The sequence below is a fragment of the Uloborus diversus genome, chromosome 3 (assembly GCF_026930045.1).
Source record: "Uloborus diversus isolate 005 chromosome 3, Udiv.v.3.1, whole genome shotgun sequence".
Lineage (NCBI taxonomy): Eukaryota > Metazoa > Arthropoda > Arachnida > Araneae > Uloboridae > Uloborus > Uloborus diversus.
The window spans coordinates 113,112,286-113,134,233 of NC_072733.1; the positions used below are offsets into that span (position 1 = coordinate 113,112,286).

The 21,948-nt window shown below is 32.8% G+C and overlaps 1 protein-coding gene across 2 annotated transcripts in view; it reads right to left on the reverse strand.

The window, feature by feature from the left end:
- Nucleotides 1-10,063: 10,063 nt before the first annotated feature.
- Nucleotides 10,064-21,948, reverse strand: part of LOC129218080 (zinc finger protein GLIS2-like) — a 74,469-nt gene continuing 62,584 nt past the window's right edge. The window contains exon 6 of one of the 2 annotated variants that reach the window (XM_054852277.1): nucleotides 10,064-14,345. In XM_054852277.1, coding sequence (XP_054708252.1) covers nucleotides 14,314-14,345 — 32 coding nt within the window. In that variant the 3' untranslated portion in view covers nucleotides 10,064-14,313. Of the gene's footprint in view, nucleotides 14,346-16,686; nucleotides 21,915-21,948 lie in introns of those variants that run through there. The other variant, XM_054852276.1, reaches the window with a different exon arrangement.

Here is a 21,948-nt window from a genome sequence, read left to right on the forward strand (position 1 = left end):
ATTTAGAGATGAACTAGGAAAAAGAAAAGGAATAAGGGGGGAGGGGTACAATTAAATGACCAATAAGACGTAACTATTGAATATTTTTCATTCAAAGATTTTCCCCCGACAGTATTATTATTTTTTTTTATTAAAATCACTTTCTTTTCCCCAATACGTGTTATTCAATAACGAAGAATAGTTTTAAAAAAACATTCAACTCAGCATTCTGGGGGGACTGTGAGTCCCCCTTCTGGTTACACTGACTCAGACACTGCCCTCCAACCAAAAAATTTTTAAAAATTGCATAGACATTTTGCAAAGGGAACCTGTAAAGCTTTTAAGACATTTCCACTTTAACTGATTACATGTCATTGACTTTCCTGCTTCTTTTGAACAAATTAAAATAATATTGATTACCGATACACAATTGATAACATTAAATATTTTATTATAATAAAAGGAAAATATGATTCTTTTGGATTTAAAATTATATTTAAAAATTGTGATTACCGTATCATTGTGTACAAGAAATTGCTCTTTTAATCAAAATTATTACCCCATTCAAAGCTAAAGTAACATGGCTAAACATAAAAACGTAATATAATGTTATCTGAAAATAACGGAAAATCTATGAATAATTGTGAACGAATTTTACGAAATAAGTAAATGAGCTGAAGTCAATAATGGCAATTGTGGAATTAGATAAGAGAAGTTATGAATTAATAATATATATGTACATAATGATGCTTCTTTAAAAGGAAAAGCGGACATTTTCCTAAAAAATAAGTAAAAGGTTATCGTAAAGTTTAAAGGAATAATTTAATAAATATCCTCACAATGATAAAAGTCGTCTCATTTCTTGACTTAACAGAGTTTATCAATAACTATTTCATTGTAAATTGTAAGAAGTTTCTGTTATGTCCTGTCTTTTCAAAATTCAAGCTGACAAAAACGGACCATTCAAGAAACTATTCGCCTACAACCGAGTATAAAAAATATTCTTAAAGGCCTGAAAAAATGGGGGAAGGGGGCAGCCCGGATCTACGTAACCGCAGACGCCGCAGTACGGGGAGCGGGACGCATCACAGCGGGGTCCACGGCTCGAGAGACCAAAGAATCTTTGTTAAAATAAATAAAAAATTTTGCTCAAATTTAAACACGTGAAAATATTTTCAACATTATTATAAAAATCAGGATATAAGTCAATCATAACTGTTCAAAATCTTAAACAAATAATAATTACAAATAAATTTAATATTTAAACAAATGAGCTCATAATTATGGTCGAAATATTGTAGCATTCAAAAACAAACAACAATCACTCGTTTTTAAAAATTAGCGATTAAAGGACTACAGTAAAACTTATGCACTTCAGAATTTCCAGGTGTCAGGAATAGACAGTAGAAAAATCGTCAATTAAAGGGAAAAAACACTTTTTAAGCGACCAGAAAAAAAAAAGGGGGGGGGGAATCAGAGCACCGTGAAGTCCTCATGGGGGCGCCACGAAATTTGCAATTACTTCACTATTGGAGAATTATGAAACTTATGAAACTGTTGAAATATTCCCCGGTGCTCCTGAATCATGAATAACACTAAAGGGCTGTGCAATGCTCTTATTTCAGTTTTATTCATTTTTCGCTGTTAGTTGAGATTAGTTATATCAGTGGCGAATACAGGGAAGGAGCTACGTGTTTTTGTGTGTGTGGCTGCAGCCGCACTCCCCGCGTGCAAATTTGATGAAACCAAAGTTTTTGCTTTTCGTTTACTTTGTTGGAACCGACATCAAGACGATATAAAAAAAAAAATCGACCTCAGTCCCTCCCCCCTCCCGGACTAAAACCCTTGCCTTGCCACTGAGTTATAGAGTGAAGGGCGCCGTAGGAAGGTTAGATGTTCAAAATAGGCGCCTTGTTTCAAAAAAATCTTTGAACCACGGTATTAGACAAAAATTTAAATGGAAAGGTTTATTAATTTCATTTGAGTTCAAGTCGGCGCTACTTATTGTTGTTTTTACGATTCGTAAATTGTACTTAAAAAAAAAAAATCCTATGAAGTAGTACGGTCGTCTTACTTATTCATTTCACACAATAAATCTTATGGTAAATGGCACCGCAATATCCAGTATAAAATCCTTTAAAAAAAAAAAACCCGACTTAGGCACTGGCGAACTAAGGACATGGCGCATCGGGAATTTTCCCGGTATCCCGGCGGCCCAGTACACCACTGGGTGCTGGCGATTTTCTTGCGGGGTTGGGGTATAGTGCCTAGAAAGAGTAGTGTGCCGATCGACGGGGAAAAAAGTGAGGTCAGATCTGAGGAAAAACCAGATGGCGCTGCGCTCGAGGTGTACGTTATGCTTCTCAATCAGACTCGTTTTAAGTCAGCGATTGCATGCTCATTTCGCAGTTTAAACCCCGTTTTTCGGATTGAACTTATTTCTGTGCAAAAGACAAATTCTGTAATAAGTGCTATTTGTTACATGGGTGTTCATTTATTTTTTAAAGAATATAAAATGACCTTATGCTAATTTATGAAAATAGTAGACTATAAGGGGCCATTCATTAAATATGTAAGGGTCCCGAGGGGAGGGGGGTTGGAAAAGCCTCTACGTACCTTTGGGGGGGGGGAGGGGTCAAACTCATTCTTACGTAATATTTTCCAAGTCGGTATTTCACATTAGAAATTGCGCGGTCAATTTCTAATGTGAAATACAATTCTAAGTGATTTGGCAGAGATTATGTTCCATTTGCGTATGGAAGGTAAGAAACGTGTTAGGATAAGATGTTTTTTTATTTGTTTTACAAAGAATGAATAGTGTAAAATATAATGAAAGAGTCGCATTATGTATGGCATGTTTTATTTTTAATTAATATTACATCAAAAAAAAAAAGTCGAAAAAACATTCAGTTTAGATTCTAACTTTTCAGTAACTATTTCTTTACGCAAAAAGTTAAATTTAATAACGTGAATTTAATAACGATTCCAGTGATGTAACGATTCCAAGATTTGTTATTTTATCATTTTGAAAAACGAAATGGAATCTTACGTAAGAATAGGGGGGGGGGGGAATCTTACGTACCCGGGGGGATTTTTCGTACGGGGGGAGGGGGATCAAAAATTGCCAAAATCATCCTTACGTAATTAATGAATGTCCCTTGGCCCCTAAGTATTCAATAACTGCGCGTCTCTTATTTCTGTACTAATAATAAAGCTGAAAGTCTCTCTGTCCGGATTTCTGTCTGGATCTCTGTGACGAAGACAGCGCCTAGACCGTTCGGCCAATTTTCATGAAATTTGATACAAAGTTAGTTTGTAGCATGGGGGTGTGCACCTCGAAGCGATTTTAAATTCGATTTTGTTCTTTTTTTATTTCAATTTTAAGAACAGTTTCCGGAGCAAAATTAGTAAATTACGAAATTATAATGACGTGGAACCATAACGTGGGAAGAGCGAATGAACATAGCCAATTGGCGAGAAATTCATCATCCATTATTTGTCGAATGGTCGGTCGCTAACAGTTACCAGGCCTAGCGTTGCTGGAGATTTCCAACCTATTCTCCAGACCTATAAACTGTAGAGGTGGTGCTACCATATACCGTGCCCAAGTCGGGCTCTTTCTCATTTAGGGGCCTCATTGACTCAGGAGTCGCTCCATTCTGCTTTAAACTCATGCTGGCTACATGAATGGGGCTTGAGTCTCCCAAGTTGCACTAAAAACAACAACAAACTGCGCCCTAAGATATCTCGATTGATAATACATTTGCCTTAAAATATAAGTATCAAATTTTCAGTCAATTGTGTAAAATTTTGTTTTTAAAACATCCTTGTCTTTGTGTCTACTTCAATAATGATCTTTTTATCGTTAATATTATTTTCCACATAATTTTCATTATATACAAAAACTACAATACTTGGAGATTTTTTAAATTTCATACAAACCCAATATTCGTTAGGCAAATTAATATGAACATTTTCATTTATAATAGATTTATACGTGGTTATTTCAGTTTCATCTGCGGAAAGATCAAGTTTTATTTTTTTCAAACAGGGAACATTTTTCTTAACTGCATAATTCCTGATGGAACTTTTCTTTGGTAATTTTTTAGTAAAGTATGTTGGCAGACTTGGGAAAATTGTCGGAATTGCCTCATCTTTCAAAAAAGTTTTTCCCCGAGGAATCAAAACTTCCTCGCCATTTATAATATGCTTAAAATGCGTTTCAATAAAATGTTTTTGGAAATGCAGAGCACAAATTGAGCAATATTTATCAAAAACTTTATCTAACCTGGGAATTAACGAGTTTCACTTTAGTTTTTCTTCATTTGCTTGTGCTTTAAAAAGCGTAACTTTATCCTTGCATGTTTTGTACCCACTTTTTCACCCTAGTACGAAACAAGATGAAGCTTTATTTCTTCCAATGTTCAACTTTGATTCCTCCATTAAAAGCCTTAAACGCTGTTTCATGAAATATTCACGAAATAAAGGTAAAAAAGAGAAACGCGGAACTAAATTGTAACAAAATCCCGCGTCTACTAATGTAAACACCGCGAAATTGAACGTACATCTCGACCGCACTGCCATCTAGCGGCTTTCATACAATTTGTCTTCAAGAATCGTGGGGAAAAAAGCGGCGGTCGACACACTATTCGGTAGGTCTGCGATACGTTCCACAGGTTGAAGACTTCTGTCACCACCTTCCCCCATTCCACTCCCAGAGGTTCTATTGTTCTGAACTGAACTGAATGTGAGAAAGTTGTTGTGATTAATATAAATATTTATGACGATTTTTTAAACTATATATATATTTTTACAGAATTCTGTTTATGTAAGTGCAGGGGGACATTGACATCTCAGAAAGGGGGGGGGGGGGTCCGGACCCCATGGACCTCCCCTGGCTTAAGTTTGGCTCAATTATAAAAAGTCACTGCCCTCTGCTCGCTATCGGTCACCAGTTCCCGGAAACTGCAAGCAGTTTCATTCATCGCATGTAACGTAATTGTAATACTAAAAAGTATACTTTCCGTTAATACAAAACAAAAAACATCAACTAACTCCATTTGCACCAGTGCTACAACCTTGCTCACCGCTCTTGTCCATCAGTTCACCACCAGGTGCAGGTTCAATATAGTATGCTAATAATATCAATATATTCTGAGCACTAAATATTTTAGGCCTTGACGACTCGGCCAGAATGAAAAGATGATTGCCAAAAATTTGGTGACTGTATGAAAATCTCAAACGTTTACTTTCAATTCAAATGATTTTTCTGTATAAACGCAAGCATATTATGCAACAAATTTATAAAACAGTGGTACTCCATGATTATTAAAATTGACTCCAAACTAGCATTTGATTTATTTCAACCTTTGTTTGAAATTTTGAATATTGACTGTTAAATGTAGTCTTGAAAATTATGGAGCAAATGTTTTATTCGAAGTATAAAATCCCAGTTGTAAAAATGTGCCTCAATGTTTGCATTTTACTTAATATAGTTTTGTAACAATATGAACTTTGCCATGTACACAAAATTAATGTGTAGTGTTTTACTTCCGAGAGTTCCGAGGAGAGGGGTGGGGTGCTGCTGCGTCCTGCAGACTTAAGCAAGAAAATTTTTCCCTCATAAATGTGCTTTCTTTTTTGACTAAAATATCGTTATTGGTCCCTCAATCTCAGTTATATTTAACGTTTTAGCTGGATAGCACCGCCGACCCCCTGGCATGGACTCACGGATCCCAGGGGGCCTGCGGACCACAGTTTGGAAAACTCTGCATTATGGTATGCAAGTTTCCTTTCTTTTGGTTTTCTTTGAAACCCTTGAAATTACTATTCACTACATACATAGTGAACAGTGATGATCGTCCCTTCAAATTTAATTTAAATGAATTGAAAATTGGCATGTGAGTTACTTTAGTAATCTTAGCAATGTATGCTGTTAATCATGTTATTAGATTTTCAATAGTTATCCATTGCAAATTATATGAATGCTTATTGAATAGAGCTTAACTGGCAATGCTAACTATATTAATTTTAATTGGTGTTTGCAGTATGAACCCTGAAATTGATTTGACTTTTAAAAATCAAAATAGCACAAAATGTTACATAGAAAGTACAAAAAGAAAAAGAGGGGGGGGGGGGTGCTTTTTTAAGCTAAATTCGAAAAATTTGGCCTGTTTTAAAATCGTTTGGCTTCTTGTGTTTTTTTTTTTTTTTTTTTTTTTTTTCGATTCCGAGTAATTTAAACAATTTTTTGACAAAAGATCAATTTTTTGGGACTAGGATGCTTTAAGGGGGGGGGGGGGAAACCAGTTTAGATGGGTCAAAAAATCCAATTGTTTTTAGTATCATAAAATATGTTAGTAGAACTATTGAAGAATAGGTTACCGAAATTTCAATTCAAAATTCCGTTTAGTTCCGATGCTATGAGCACTTAAAAAACTGTGAAGATTGGAAAATGTTCACAGCAATTTTTTTTCAATCGCGTTTTTCTCAAAACGACTTTTTTTTCAACTTGTGTGCAATCTATCACAAAATGTTATAGGTCAATCTTTCTGAAATTTTGTGTGAATATTGTTTATTTAATTACACTCTATATGAACCTGATTCTGGGATGATATCATTATTAAAAAAAATTTTTTAATGCAAAAAAGATGAGCGAAAATGGGAGAAAAACATAAATTTTGTATGATCAAACACCTCAAAAGCATGAAATGTTTTATTTTTTTAACCAGAATTAGGTTCATATTCTGAGTAAATAGTTGTTAACGATAAAAAAAAAAAAAAAAAAAAAAAAAAATGTAATGATTACAGATAAACATTGTGACTTAAGGAATGCACACCAGCAACAAGCTCTGATAGAAGCTGATGTCCATGGATGGTCGCTAACTCTTCTATTTCTGGCAGAAATGACTTGAAAAAAATACAAAGTGTGCTTCAAAATATATGAATAAAATATGCTTCAAGTTTGAATAAATTCTAATTATTCCTTCCCTGTTGAAAAAATTCAAATAACAGTAAAATTTCTGCCTCCTAAACTGGTTTCCCCCCTTTAAGTTCTTCATACCATATAAAAAAAATTATTTGGTATTTTTTGACCAAGCTTCAGGTTTGTTATGACATTTTTGTCTTCCTGATGGTAATAAGCCACTGGAATATTTGTTGTACCAGATGGCCGATAACTGCTCTCAATTGCAGAATGATGATCTTTGATCTTAATATACAGGTACTTTAGACAGGGTTGCCTACTCCCAAAAGTGATGACTCACTTTCCGAATGAGAATAAAACACCACATCGCTAAAAATTTTAATGTCAGAATTAGGGCCACATAGGCTCCCCCCCCCCCACCCGTTGTCACTCATGCTTTGCCTATTATTATTAGAAATAAATCCTTTATATTTCTTTAAAAAAAAAATTCACCCATCACATTTTTCGATTCTGCAATTGAATATTTTGCTGCTAACGAACAAAGAATGTAATTTAATTACAAATGAACTGTTAAATTAAATGTACACAGTCCCAGACATATTAATGTGACCACCACGTACTTTCCATGTCAGCGTTAAATAACCAATCATAGAAGGCAGGTGGCAGCACAGTGCAGTTGAAGCGTATATAAAGGGTGTGTGAGGGCTTCAGAAAACATTTCAATCGTCGGTGTAATGCAGAAATCAAAGCGATTTATCCAACGTCCAAAAGGGCATGATCATTGGCTTTCGGGCCAAGGGTGGAAGCATTTCCGAAACCGCTTAGTTTGTGAACTGTTCGCCGTGTCGCCGTGGTAAAAGTGTACCGTGCATGGCAAAATGGGAATGTCCAAAATCAGCGACGTGGCAAATGTGGTGCACCACGGGCCATAGATGACAGAGGCGAACAACGGTTGCGGAGATGCTGTTCGGGCCAGATAGACGGGTTACCGTTGAGCAACTGACCACCAAAATGAACCAAGGGGCTACCAAAAGTGTCTCCCAAACTACTATTCAGCGAACATTGCTGCCTCTGGGCCTCCGAAGCAGACGCCTGGTTCGTGCACCTATGCTGACTGCTGTTCATACTACGACGAAGGCTAGAATTTGCACGCCAGTACAGCAGCTGGACATCCACTGAGTGGCGACAGGTAGCGTTTTCAGATGAATCGCGTTTTATGCTCCATCGGACAGATGGACGTTGGCGTATAAGGCATGAAACCTCTGAAAAGAACCACCCTGCAACCATTGCCGGAACGGTCCAAGCTGGAGGCGGGAGCATTATGGTCTAGGGAATGTTTTCCTGGCCATTCTCTAGGTTCATTGATCATTGTAGAAGGCACGATGGATCAACTACAAGTACACATCTGTCCTTGCGAACCACGTCCACCCCCTACATGCGCATTGTTTTTCCTCAGGATGATGGCATCTTTCCAGCAGGACAATGCAAGGTGCCATACAGCTGCCAGTGTACGTGCGTGTTTCGAAGAGCACCAGGATGAGTTTTACCGTCCTCCCCCTGACAAACCCAATCGAGCATCTGTGGGACCATCTCGATCGAGTTGTTTGCGCCATGGATCCTCAACCGCGTAATCTAGCGCAGCTGGCCAAGGCATTAGAGTCGGCATGGCTCAACATCCCAGAGAACACCTTCAGGGACCTAAGTGACTCTCTTCCTGCACGTCCTCCGCAGCAGTCCGCTCTGAGAAAGGTGGTTATTCTGGCTTTTGACAGATGGTCCACATTAATGTGACTGGACTGTGTAGGTATTTGCTTTAAACTGAGTGGTATTTTAGTAGTATTTTATAATGCTGCATATTTTCGACCACCAGTTTCAGTCATTATTTTTGTTTTCTTAATATGCACTTCTAATTTAATTTTTGTAATTAATCAGTATTATGTATTACATATTTATTTTTGCTGCATAAAAAGTGTTCTATTTTACATGAGTTTCTTGAATTAACATGCTTTGCTCAGGAAACAGATATATTACCAACAAATATTATAAAGTATAAGTAACTATATGAAGACAATTGGACATTACAGCTCCTTAGGGGCACTAGGATTGGGCCCACGCCACATCACTGATGTGTATTTTATATATATATATATATATATATAAGGTCCCTAATTTTTTCTTTATCTGAATTTGCTATGTTTTTATGCAGTATATATATCTTTTTAGTTCGTCAACTTTTTCAATTAGCAAATTTATCATTTTTGTACAAAAATGCAATTTTTTTCCTCAAAAATTTGCACCCTCTATACTGATATTTGTAAATGATAGATGAGGAATCTTGGCCTCATCTATTCAGAATTTTTTTCCTAGGGAGGAGTTGGATTATAAAAATTCTTAGGATTAGCTACATATTGCAAAGTCCAAGGATTAGAAAGAGTGTGGGGGGGGGGAGAGGACTCTGAAAACGATTCTCAGATTTTGCCTCTGCTTGCTCTTGAACTTAATCCCTGACTACGCCCATGCTATAACCCTTTTCACTGTGCCATTCAATAACAGTAATACAGGCTTTTTGATCTGAATGATGTTTTTAGAACTTTTGGAGCATTTTGATAACCAAAGTACAAAAGAACCATGTTTATCTTAGCTGAAAACTATTGCATGTTTTTTTAAATTCAAGCTTTACTAATAAAGTGAAAAGAATATACAGGACCAAACTACTATAAATAAAAAATGTACATTTTATTTTTAAAAGTTGAATATTGATTACTTTTAAACAAATAAAAATAAATAGTAGAATTAGAGACTTGAACTTTTAGCAATAAAAAATAATGATTATATATATATATTAATATATATAGACAGTTGAGTCTGTTTATAGCACAGTTGAAGGGACCAAAAAAATATTTTCATTATAGTAGTAATTTTACTATCAAAAGTTAAATAATACACAGTAAAAATGCAAAAAGAGAATCTAAGATATTAAGTTATAGCCATAAATTCACTATAAACAGGTGCGACTGTAAATACATCGTTGCCTCAGAGCCAACAGTAAAACATCTAAACTCAGGAGTAACAGTAAGATATACCGTTGCTCTGAAGCCACATATATATATATATATATATATATATATATATATATATATATATACAGTATTGTGGCAATTAATTTGGGGAATGTTATTTTTTTCACTTTATCACACGTAAGCGAACGAATAAGCACTCAAATTCAACTCAGCAGTTCAAATGGTTGTTATTGTCAAACTAGAAGCTGTTGGTACGCATCAGGTAAGTAGCCAGGCATATAAATTCTTCTGCTAAGTGGCTAAAAGTTGGCAGTGTTAGTTGCTCAATTGTTGTAAGAGTCATGGATATCAACCCTGAAAACACGTGCTAAAGTGATTGCATTTAAAGAACACACTTTTAAAACGTTAGAAGAAATAGACAAAATATGTGGAGTGAGTAAATCAAGTGTTGGGAGGATATGGCAGCGGTTTAAGACAACAGGAAATGCTGGAACCAACCGTATTGGAAAATGCGGCCAAAAAAAGATCAAAATATGGCTTGTGAGGACAAAAGTTTAAATCGAATGAGTGTTATGAATACTCGATTAACTAGTTCTGATCTGTCCAAGTCCATGGTGGCAGCTGGTGTTAACATTGCACCTTCAACAGTGAAATACAGGCTTTTAGACCGAGAGCGGAAAGCACATCTACTGTACAAGAAGCTGCTTATCACGCCTCACATGAAGAAAAAAGGTTAAAAATGGGCATGGAAATATAGAACATGGACTGAGAAGGACTGGGAAAAGGTTTTATTTTCTGACGAAACACATTTTGTGGTTCAGGAATTAAGATCCTGGTACTTGAAAAGGAGCAAAGGAGAACCTCTTTGTCTGCACCACATTAATCAAGAACCCAAGTATCGGACCAAAAAGACGTTGTGGGGTTATTTCTGCGGTTCAAGGACGAATCCCTTGTTCCCGTAGAAGGAATGATGAACAGTGTCAGCTATGAATCAATATTGACCCAAAATGTGCTTCGAACCATGTGTAAACTTTGGCCGAATGGAGAAGGCGTTTTTCGACAAGACGGCGCCCGATGTCACACATAGAAGCGAATTGTCAATTTCTGCTCTAAAAACAAACTTACTGTACTGGATTGGCCCGGAAACTCACCGGACTTAAATCTGATTGAAAATTTTTGGGCTATTGTTAAAAAACGTCTTCATAAGCTTGACAGTACTATGATGGAAAAGCTAATAATTAAAACTATATATGCCAGTCTAGTACATCCCATGCCAAAACAAGTCTGTGATGTTATTAAGTCTTGGGGAGGCCATATTAATTAGTTTCAAATGTATTCATTAAAAACTAAAATAGAACTGATTTTTTTTGAAGAAAAATGCATTTCCCAATTAATTGCCACAATACTGTATATATATCAAATATCCATATACCAGGAAAAACATTTTGGTATTTGTTTTTTATAAAATCAAATGAAATTTTACAATACACCACTGAAGAATGTTAAAATGATTTACTAAATTCATCATTATGTTTTTTTTTTTTTCATTTATACCATAAATCATTCATTAAATAAAAAATTTTTTAATTAATTCATCATTATTTTTACATTCATTTTACAATTCAATGTTTTAACTGTGTGATCATAAAAAAGGGCTTTCTCTGAGAAGAAATACAATATCTGTAGAAGTTTTATTTGCATCATAGCATCATAAGACTAATTTAATATTTGAAATTTTATACAAGCCATCATAATGATTTCAGGAAAAAAAGAGAATTATGAAAGAAACAATGAAATAAGCTATAGAAACCTCTCAGCGGATAAATTTGAAGGACTACTGTAAGTGTACACAAAAATTCAAGAAATTAAAGCTTTTATATATACTTATAAAAAGTAATTAATAAACTTTTAAGAAACAGAATAAATGTTCAAGAACAATTAACCAAAACAAATGATTGCACTTGATAAAAGCATAATTTGTGAAAATTGTTCCAATTTATTGGGCATTTTTGACTTGAAAAAAAAATGTTATCACGGCTGCCCAAAAGAAAAATTAAAAAATTTTACACTAAAATATAAATACATACATTTATTAGATATAAAAGGACAAGCACAGATAGAATTTGAAACAATAAAATATTGCAACTGCAGGGAACAAATACTATTCAACAAATGAGATTACATAACAGATCTATTGGATGATCTGTATACATAAGTTCTCTTCATAAAATAGTTATAAATTATTTGAAAGTAAATGCAGTAGTAAGATAAATACAAGAAAACATTTCATAACAATAAATAAATATTAAGAACCAAGTAGAAAAAATATATTTAGAAATATTTCTACTTTCACGCATTATATACATATAACACTCTAAGCAAAATATTTTGTTTTTCAAATAATATTGAAGTACACCAAATGTACAGGGAGAAGACAAAACCGCAACCACATATGTGTATAGCCATGCCTACACAAGCTCATATACACATAAACCTACACAACAAGGAGACAACATATTTAAATAAATAGTCAAAATAAGTCAACTCTGATAAATTTAAATCTTCCACCTTAATACATAAATGTGTGGAAGTACACACTAATTAGGACAAAACACATTTTGAATTTACAAATCAGAAATGAACGTACATTTCAACCTATTACCAATCATTACCTAGGAATGCCACATGCACACAAACTTAAACACAGACTTGAAGCAAATTAAATTTGAAACTATTGAGATTATAAAAGAAGCAAGTATTTGTAAAACAGAATAAAAAAATATTATGCAAGTTTATTAAGCTATTGGACAAAGTAATTACATACTGGGTTTTTGATTTCACATTTAACAACTAAAAATAATAAATGAAAAGCAACACATTTTTTAAAAATTTCTTTACGCTCTAGTTGTGCCAAAAATGCATGAATTTTATTGGACTCATGCACTTTTAGCATATATACATATTATGCCATCTAACTTACAAACAAGTTTCTTTTAAACATCTGTTTATAGCTTGGATTGTCAATAAATGAAATTTTATCATTGGCAACAAATGTTTGTTGTAGCATCACTATTCTCTTGCACTAATTCATGATACACTGAAGTGCCAAAATAACTGGTATACACATTTGTATGCGTATAACTGAGGTATGGAACCAATCAACGAAGTATGATGCTATTTGTAGATTCTTTATCGAATAACAAGTGTCTGGTAAAGCTTTTAGAATGAGTTCTTCTGCTACAATGGCAGGTTAGCCTGATTTGAGCAAGTTTGAACGTGATGTCATAGTTGGTGCGCGCAAGAGAAATGCTATAGCATCTCCGAGGTTTGGATAAAATTTGCATTTTCTCCTACGGCTATTTTTCAAATATACCGTGAATATAAGGAATCCGGTACAACAGAGAGTCTCGGGCATTACGGTGGGCAAAAAACAATTGTGATAGAACAGGACTAAATACGGCTGACAAGAATCTTTAAACGTGACAGATGAGCAACCCTCCCTTAAATTGCAGCCAAATTCAATGCTGGAGCATCAGCAAGTGCAAGTGCGCAAACTAATCAATGGACGATCAAGAATTCGACTCTTGTAGCCAAAGAACTTCTTCTGTAAAATTATTGATTGAATGACGAAGTTCTAAGCCTCGTCTGGGCCTGCCAATACTGTCATTGAACCGTTGACAACTGGTAACACATTACCTGGTCTGATGAGTCTCGTTTCCAATTACAAAGGATATATGGATGTGCATGGGTATGGAGACAACCTCAATAATCTGTATATTCTTCATGTCAACAATGAGCTGTTCAAGCTTGTGATGGCTCTGTTACGTTATGAGGTGGGGTCAGTTGGAGTGATAGTGAACCCCTAATATGGCTAGGTACTAATTAGATGAAAAATGAATACATAGACAAACTATACGACCACCTGAACCCATTCATTCCTTTACCCAGGTCTATTGGGCCTTTCAGACAGACAAATACAGCAACACAATGCGTCATCCTACACTTCAGGAGTTACTACAGAGTAGCTGCAGGAACTCTTCGAAAATTCAATACTTATAAGTTGGTGATCTAAATCCCCACATATAAAAACATTATTGAGAAGATCTGGAATACCCTGCAACATATTGTTCCAAGACAGATCCCTATCACCTCATACTACTATGGATTTGAGGATTGTCCTGCAGGATTCATGGTGTATATTTTCTCCATTATTATTCTAGGTATTAGTAGGTCCATGCACATCTTGCTCAAGAACTTCTGCACACTTGTGGAGGCTTTTTGCCATCTTAGGAAGGTGTACCGGTTATTTTGGCACTTCAGTGTATAACAGAACTGTGGATTTCAGATTTTTGAGTATACAGGTAGAGTTGAAACTGATAAATAACAATTCTACACCCACTCCAACATTTGATGGATACTTTCTAATGAAATAAAAGGAAATATAAAAACAGTATTAATAGATTATTTACATAAATATATATTTTTATGTTTTCTGATTCTTAAACTTACACATCATATTCATTGCTTTCATGGTCGAAATATTTCTGTTAAAATACTTGCGAAACATTTCCTCAAAAAGCTCTTTAGAAATGTCTGTCTTGTCAGGAAAGACAACTTTTAAATTTCTATTTTATAACAATTCTTTATCAATTTTTACCCTGGGTATTCCATATTAGTTTTTTACTGGACAATTTCCAATTGTGTTAAGGAATTATCCATTTTTAAACAATTCTTCCTAGTTTCCAACATGACAACATTTTTATATTTCTGTAAATTTTATTCCTGTTAAATGCAAATATCATCTTTGTCCAATTGCCCCCCTTTCTTAGCGAAGATTGTCCCTCCCCCCCTAATTTTTTTCTTTCTGAAAAAAAAAATGTTACTGTTGGAATTTTTGTTTAATCAATCAACGGTAATTTGATAGAACCACAAGTTTTTTACTAGTTACAATTTAAATGAGAGATCATCTTCCTCCCTTCAATTTTCTGTCCCAGATGCCGGAATTTGTAGAAACAAGTGACTTTGACCACATGTCATAATCATACAGAAGAGACTTTTGCCATTTCCAGTTTGACAAATTTACGATAAATAATTGCAAAAAAAAAAAAAAAAAAAAAATCTGACCACACATAAATAAAAAGGGGAAAATGTATAAACATGAATAGTTTCAAGTAGAAAGAAAATAAATAATCCACGGTCACTTATCTCATAAAGAGTGATACTAAAGAAGAAATTATAAACTAATTCTTTGCAGTTAGTGTTGGTTATTTATTATTTCAAAAGTTACATTCATCTAATAAATATCGAAAACATAATATATAAAAACATAATAACAACTCAATAAATTTTGCAATTATGGTATGCTCACCAATACAGGATAATATTGATTTATTGTGGATTTTTCTAACTGCATATTTAGGATTTTGTAAATTTTTCGAATTTAAGAACAGGAGATAAGCCTTCTACAAGTGGAAAACAAGGTATTGTTAAGTTAGCAGCAACAGTTTTACTTTTTTCTTTTTTGAACATAAAAAAAAGGATCATTTATTTAATAACTGAAGCAAAAATGGAAAAATTATTTTAAAAATTCAATTTAATCCAGGGGTGCCTAACCCTCGAACAGCAAAGGCACACCACCTAAAAATTTAAACACTGCAGTCTGCGTCATGCTCCCTCCCCCCCAATATGTGGGCACCCTTGTTTAATTTCAAACTCTTCGTTATTACCTTAGAACATACTTGGTATGGTTGTGCACTCAATTTTAAGAGCTCTTGATTTTGCAAAATTTATTACCAGTCAGCCTTCTCCCTGCCTCTGCACATGAACTATATTAATAAACAGATTTCACAAAAAAGCTTGATCACATATAAAGAGAAAATTTTAAAAAAAACCCTAAAAATACCTCTGTTTAATTTTAAACTCTGTTATTTTCTTAGAACATACTTGGTACGGTCGTGCACATAGGAATAACTTATGTAATGTGATAACTCAAAATAAATTTCAAAAACTCAATTTTAAAAACTCTTGATTTTTGCAAAGTTTACAAGTCAGTCTTCTCCCTGCGCTCTGCACATTAACTATATTAATAAACAGATTTCACAAAAAAAGCTTGATCACATATAAAGAGAAAAGTAAAAATAATTCTGATAATTTAGTTACGAGATTTAATAAAAAGGAACAAATTCTCAATGACTTTCATATTTCATATTCATTAGGAATATCTGTGTTAATATATATGCATATATACTTAAAATCACAGAAAAATTAAATACAGAATATTGACACCGTAAAAGGGTCTTAAATCTTGTATAAATAAAGGGAAAAATTCGTGCTTAAGCGAATTCGTTGGGTAAGGGTTAATGGGGTGGATTTTAGGGATTGAAAAAAGTTTTTTTTATTTATGGCAAAACTATTGGTTTTATCAAAAAAGTTAAATGTAAAAGGTTTAGATAATAAAAAAACTTAAAACTTTTACATTTAAAGTTATTTAAAAAAATTCAAACTTCATGGGGAAAAAATATAAAAAAAACTATTTTTCGGTTTTTGATTTTTTTTATTACAAAAATAGTTTGAATTGCATGAAATTTGGTGGAAAGTTTGCTTTTAGAGTCTTAAATAAACAGAAATGTTTTTGAAAAGAAAATTTATTTTTGGATTTTACTTTAATTTTTAATCGAAAAACAGACCTAATATTCAATCAAATTTTTCTACGTTAAAACCTTAGATAATTCAACTTTAGTAGTGGTCCATTTAATTGTTGAAAGGTCAACTTTCATATGGTGAAAAAAAAAAAATTCCGTGGAAAAATTGTTTGGAAAATGGGAAAAACTAAAAAATGTCCGTTTTCGATTTTCATTATTTTTTTTAGTTGAAGATCAACTAAAAATTTTTCTTCTCAATGGAAATTTTCCAAAATCTTGAGAATCTGGTTTTCTGGAAGGTATAATAGGTACACATTTCTCAAAGCAGACATCTCCAAAGCACCGAAGTGGCAGGGGCAGGGCATAGGCAGATTTAGACTGAATTCTGGGAGTGCAACAATACCGGGAGTCGGGTTGGGGGGATGCCAATTGCGACTGAGGCTACTATTTTGACGGCAAAGGGAAAAAACGACTATTATGCACCCATTTAAGCAAATGTAACTGAGATACGTAAAAATGATTTTTTTGCCTCCTGAGACAAAAAAGTAATACAAAAAAAAAGTGAAAATTCGTTTCACCAGGGAAAAAACCGCGGAACAGGAAAATTTTACAGTGTTTATTCTTTAAAAACAATCGTTTAAAAAGAGGGAAAATGAAATGTTTAAAAAGTAGGAAAATGAAATGAAAAATGATTCACGACCAGAAATGAGATGCTCATATTTTTGCACAAAAAGTTTCGTTTTCGCAATCGCGATTTCTGAAAAAAATTCTAATTTCTTTCTAACTGTTTTTCGGTTTCTAATTTCTTGTATCCAAGTCATTAATTTTTTGAAAACAAGAGCTAATTTTCTCTCGATTGGAATGCGATGCTTCTATAGTTAGGGCAAGGGCAAATGACGTCGCGTCATAATGCTGTGAGTAGGATCTGTGTAGTCTTTACAATGATGCCAGGTTAAGTTTTTCCAAACTAAAAGATTGAACTAAAGTTTGGAAAATGCTTTTTAAAGTTTTCTTTTCCAAGGGTTGTTTAGTGGAAATTTGCCCCACGTATAGGTCTATCCCACTGCTGTGAGTGATGTCTATTTATCGAAATACCATTGCATAAATATGATGTAAATGCTTTTTTTAAAAAAATGTGAGACTATTATAGAATCTATTTTCTTTATATGGTAACTATTTTTTATGCTAAAGACAACTAAAGCAACTATTTTAGTAGCGGAAATCAGTGGCAGCTCTGGTTGGGGGGGGGGGGGGATTTCCCAGGACAAGCATGGGGTCTTTGGGGTCCTTATTTTTATTTGATTTCAGAGCATTTTTATGTCACTGTTTACTGGAATGATGTGTAAGGACTTCAAACAGTTTGTTTTGTTTTTGAGGAAATATATTACAATAACCATATTTTTTGACATTATTACCCATGGTTGTTTCTAAGAAAAAGAAATTGTAATAATTAACCATTAAGTATCCAGTTACAGAGCATACAATTATTCTACAATACAGCACTGAATAATAAATAATTTAAGATAGGTGTACATTTGATGCATGTAATTATTTATTATCTTTCTTTTTTTAAGCGGATAAAATATTTCTTCATAAGTCGCACAATTTCTCTTGCACCGGCAATCTTTATTGTATTTTTAGGTTTGCTTTCTAGTAAATTAACTTGCATTGTAGCTGTAGAAAAGTATAAGCTGTTTTAAAAACTTCCTGATGAAAAAAAAAAAATTTTTTTTCCTTATAAAATGATATTCTATTTTTTTTTTTTTTTTTTGAAAATTCAACCAAAATGTTGGGGGTGCGGCGCATCCCCTGGCACCCCCGTAAATCCACCTATGGGTCAGGGGCGGAGCCGACTCATTTTGGAGCAGATGACGAAACCGTTAGACAGTCTCAAAAGAACAGTCTTGTGAGTAGCATCATTTTATTTTGGAAACCACATGGTGTTTAAAATATTGTATTGAAGATTACTGAATAAAGTTTGTGCAAGTGCGGATTGTTTTTTGTTTAACTATAGTAAGTTAACGTTGAACAATTGAATTTTATCTTTGCAATGAAATATAACTTACTTTAAACTATCATCGTGTACTAACCAAAACAAATTGAAACCAGTTATTAAAATAAAAGTAAATACTGGCGATTTAATCATCAATTGCTTTGTTTATTTATTTATTATTATTATTTTAAACATTTATATTAGTAGAGTAACAAAAATATTGCAAAGTAATTGAAATCAAATTTTCTACAGTTCTATTCATTTTAAATTTATTTTTCAATCTTTGTGAAAAAAATTATTTAAATGAAATTAATGTTTTCAATTTTTAAAAAAAAATATATACATATAGTGTGAATGTTGAGTTAATTCCAGAGAAATTATTGCAATCAATTTCTTGCAGTTGCAACAGCCTTTGCCACAAAAGTAATTGCGGCTGCAAGAAACACGGATTGAAATGTACAAATCTGTGCTTAAAATGTCACGATAATGAGCACTGCAATAATCTAGAAAAAGTCTTTTGAGGATTTTGAATCAGAATTAATAGAAGATATAGCAGTGAGCAATTTACAGCAAGAGGAAGTGCAGGAAGAAGAAGCAAATGAAGAAGCTGGTGATCTCAAAGAAACTGACAATAATACTGAAGGTGAAGATGAAACTTATGAAAAAGACAATCCATCAAAAAGAAGGATAAATATTAATTCATAATTTTTTTTAAATTTAGCAATAGTGATATTAATTTTGTAATGTATGGAAAGATAATATTTGGACGATGTTTATTAATTTTTAATGTTTTATGCCTATTTTTTTCAAAATCATTTATAATATTCATTTTTTGTATATTTATCAATTATTATGAATAATTTATTTTTTGAATAAACAAATTTATACTGAAATTTACACATCAAAATATATATTTTACTAATCTTTAATGCTTTGTAGAATGTTTATAAATAAATTGTGTATTGTATATTGGCATACTGTATGATTTGCAAAAGGAAATATAAAAAAATGAAAATCGAAAAAGGACATTTTTTAGTTTTTTTCATTTTCCCGAATATTTTTTCCACAGAAACATTTCACCATATGAAAGTTGACCTTTCAATGAATAAAAAGACCACTACTAAAGTTGAGTTAACAAAGTTTTAAAGTAGAAAATTTGATTGAATAATAGGTCTGCTTTTTGATTAAAAATTAAAATAAAATCAAAAAATTAATATTTTGTTTAAAAAAAATTCCTATTTATTTAAGACATTAAAAGCAAACTTTCCACCAAATTTTATGCGATTTGAACTATTTTTGTAATAGAAAAATAACAAAAACCAAAAAAAAAAAATCGTTTTTTTATATTTTTCTCCCCATGAAGTTCGAATTTTTTTAAATAAATTTAAATGTAAAAGTTTTAGGTTTTTTTTACTATCTAAACCTTTTTAAAATTTAACTTTTTTTGATAAAACCAATAGTTTTGCCATTAATGAAAAACATTTTTTCAACCCCTAAAATCAACCCCCTTCACCCCAACGAATTCGCTTAAGCACGAATTTTTCCCTTTATTTATACAAGATTTAATACCCTTTCACGGTGTCAGAATCCTGTATTTAATTTATTTAACTTTTTGCTGTTTTTGAGCTCTTCTGCCCTGGTCTATGAGTCTTACACAAAAATGAGAAAAAAAAAACACACACACACACACACCACACATGAGTGATTTGGGGGGAGAACTCCATTCTGATACTGTTCCTCGGGAAAATTTTTTCCTTTCAGATAAAATATGAACTAGTTTAAGAGTTACATTCATTCTAGGTTCATATTAAATTCAAATTTACGGGGAACATTTTCAAGCAGGATAATACTTATTCCTGTACTATCTAACATGCTATACAGAGTCAATATATTTATGTATTATGCTAGTATATTTATATATATAATGTATTATACACATAAATTAGGGTTTTTTTATTTATTGAATAAAAGAAAAAGCATTCAAACTCTGAATATTGTTGAAATTTTGGGCAACATTTTTGGAAATTATCGCCAAAGCACATTTAAAGCATAATATGAGTGCAACATATACATATGTGCCAAATTAACAAAATTCCTCAGGTAAAAACTAAAATTGAAACTATCAACTAATAAAAAAACAACTTTAAACACAAAATAATCAATAGATCTTGGTGGAAAAATTTAATATCAATTAAGCAATGCGCAAAATGAAATGAAAATCCCTATTCCTAATACAAATGCATTCAACAAACCTTCTTCACCTGACAAGGTACCATATTAAATAAAAAAACAAACAAACTTTAATGAAAGCAAATTTGTGTTTAAAGGCAAAAGTAATAGCTTTGGAATACTAAAATATAGATAAATAAGTATATATGCATATAAATAAATACACAGATTATGGTAAAAATAATTTAAATAAGTAAATATACCAACATAAACATACATTAAATGATCTAGCTCTATAACACCAAAATATAAATTAAAATCACAATTAATTTCCATTATTTTAATTATATAACGTCTTTATATATTATTTATATAGATATATGAAAATAGATAAAATATATTTATACAAAGTATCTCATAACAAAAATATAGGCTATAAATATAAATTTGATCAAGATCCAGTCAGGAATTTAATTTTTTTAGCTCAACTGTAGATTGAGAATCAACAGAAATGTCATCGACTGAAGTACAGCTAACACTTAAATCCAAAGGTGTTGAATCATCAAGGCTATTTTTCTCACCTCGTCTCTCAGATTCTGATAATTTGGAAAGGCTCAGTTCTTTGGTTGAGTTGTCAGAAATATCTGACAGGTCATTACTTTTAGACACTTTACTAATGACAACATTATTTACCTGAGAATTAAGAATATTGCTTTTATTTTGCATAGTTTTTGAAACAGAAATTTTTAACTTTAGGGCATTATGGTCTCTAGTATGGAGGCTTGCCTTTAAATGCTTTCTAAGAGAGCTTGGATCAGTATATCTCTTATTGCAACCTTCAGCTTTGCATGCATATGGTTTATTGGGATTGCTTACTTTTGTAAATGATGATTTTATTTCAGAGCAGATAGCACTTTTGCTACCATTACTAGCATTTTCGATCTGTACATCTCCATTTTTGTTTCCCTGAGGATTTGAATTTGATTTTTGTCGATTATCACCTCCATGTGCTGTGGATTTCATATGCTTACGTAATGAACTGGGATCAGTATACCTTTTATCACATCCTTCAACTCTACAAACATAAGGCTTATCCTCTTGGTGAGTCTTTGAATGTTTAAATCGATCACTGGAGTTTGAATAGGCTTTGTTGCAACCGGCAACAGGACAAGCATATGGCTTTTCCCCTGTTGAACAGAATAAAACGATTTTTCAACACTA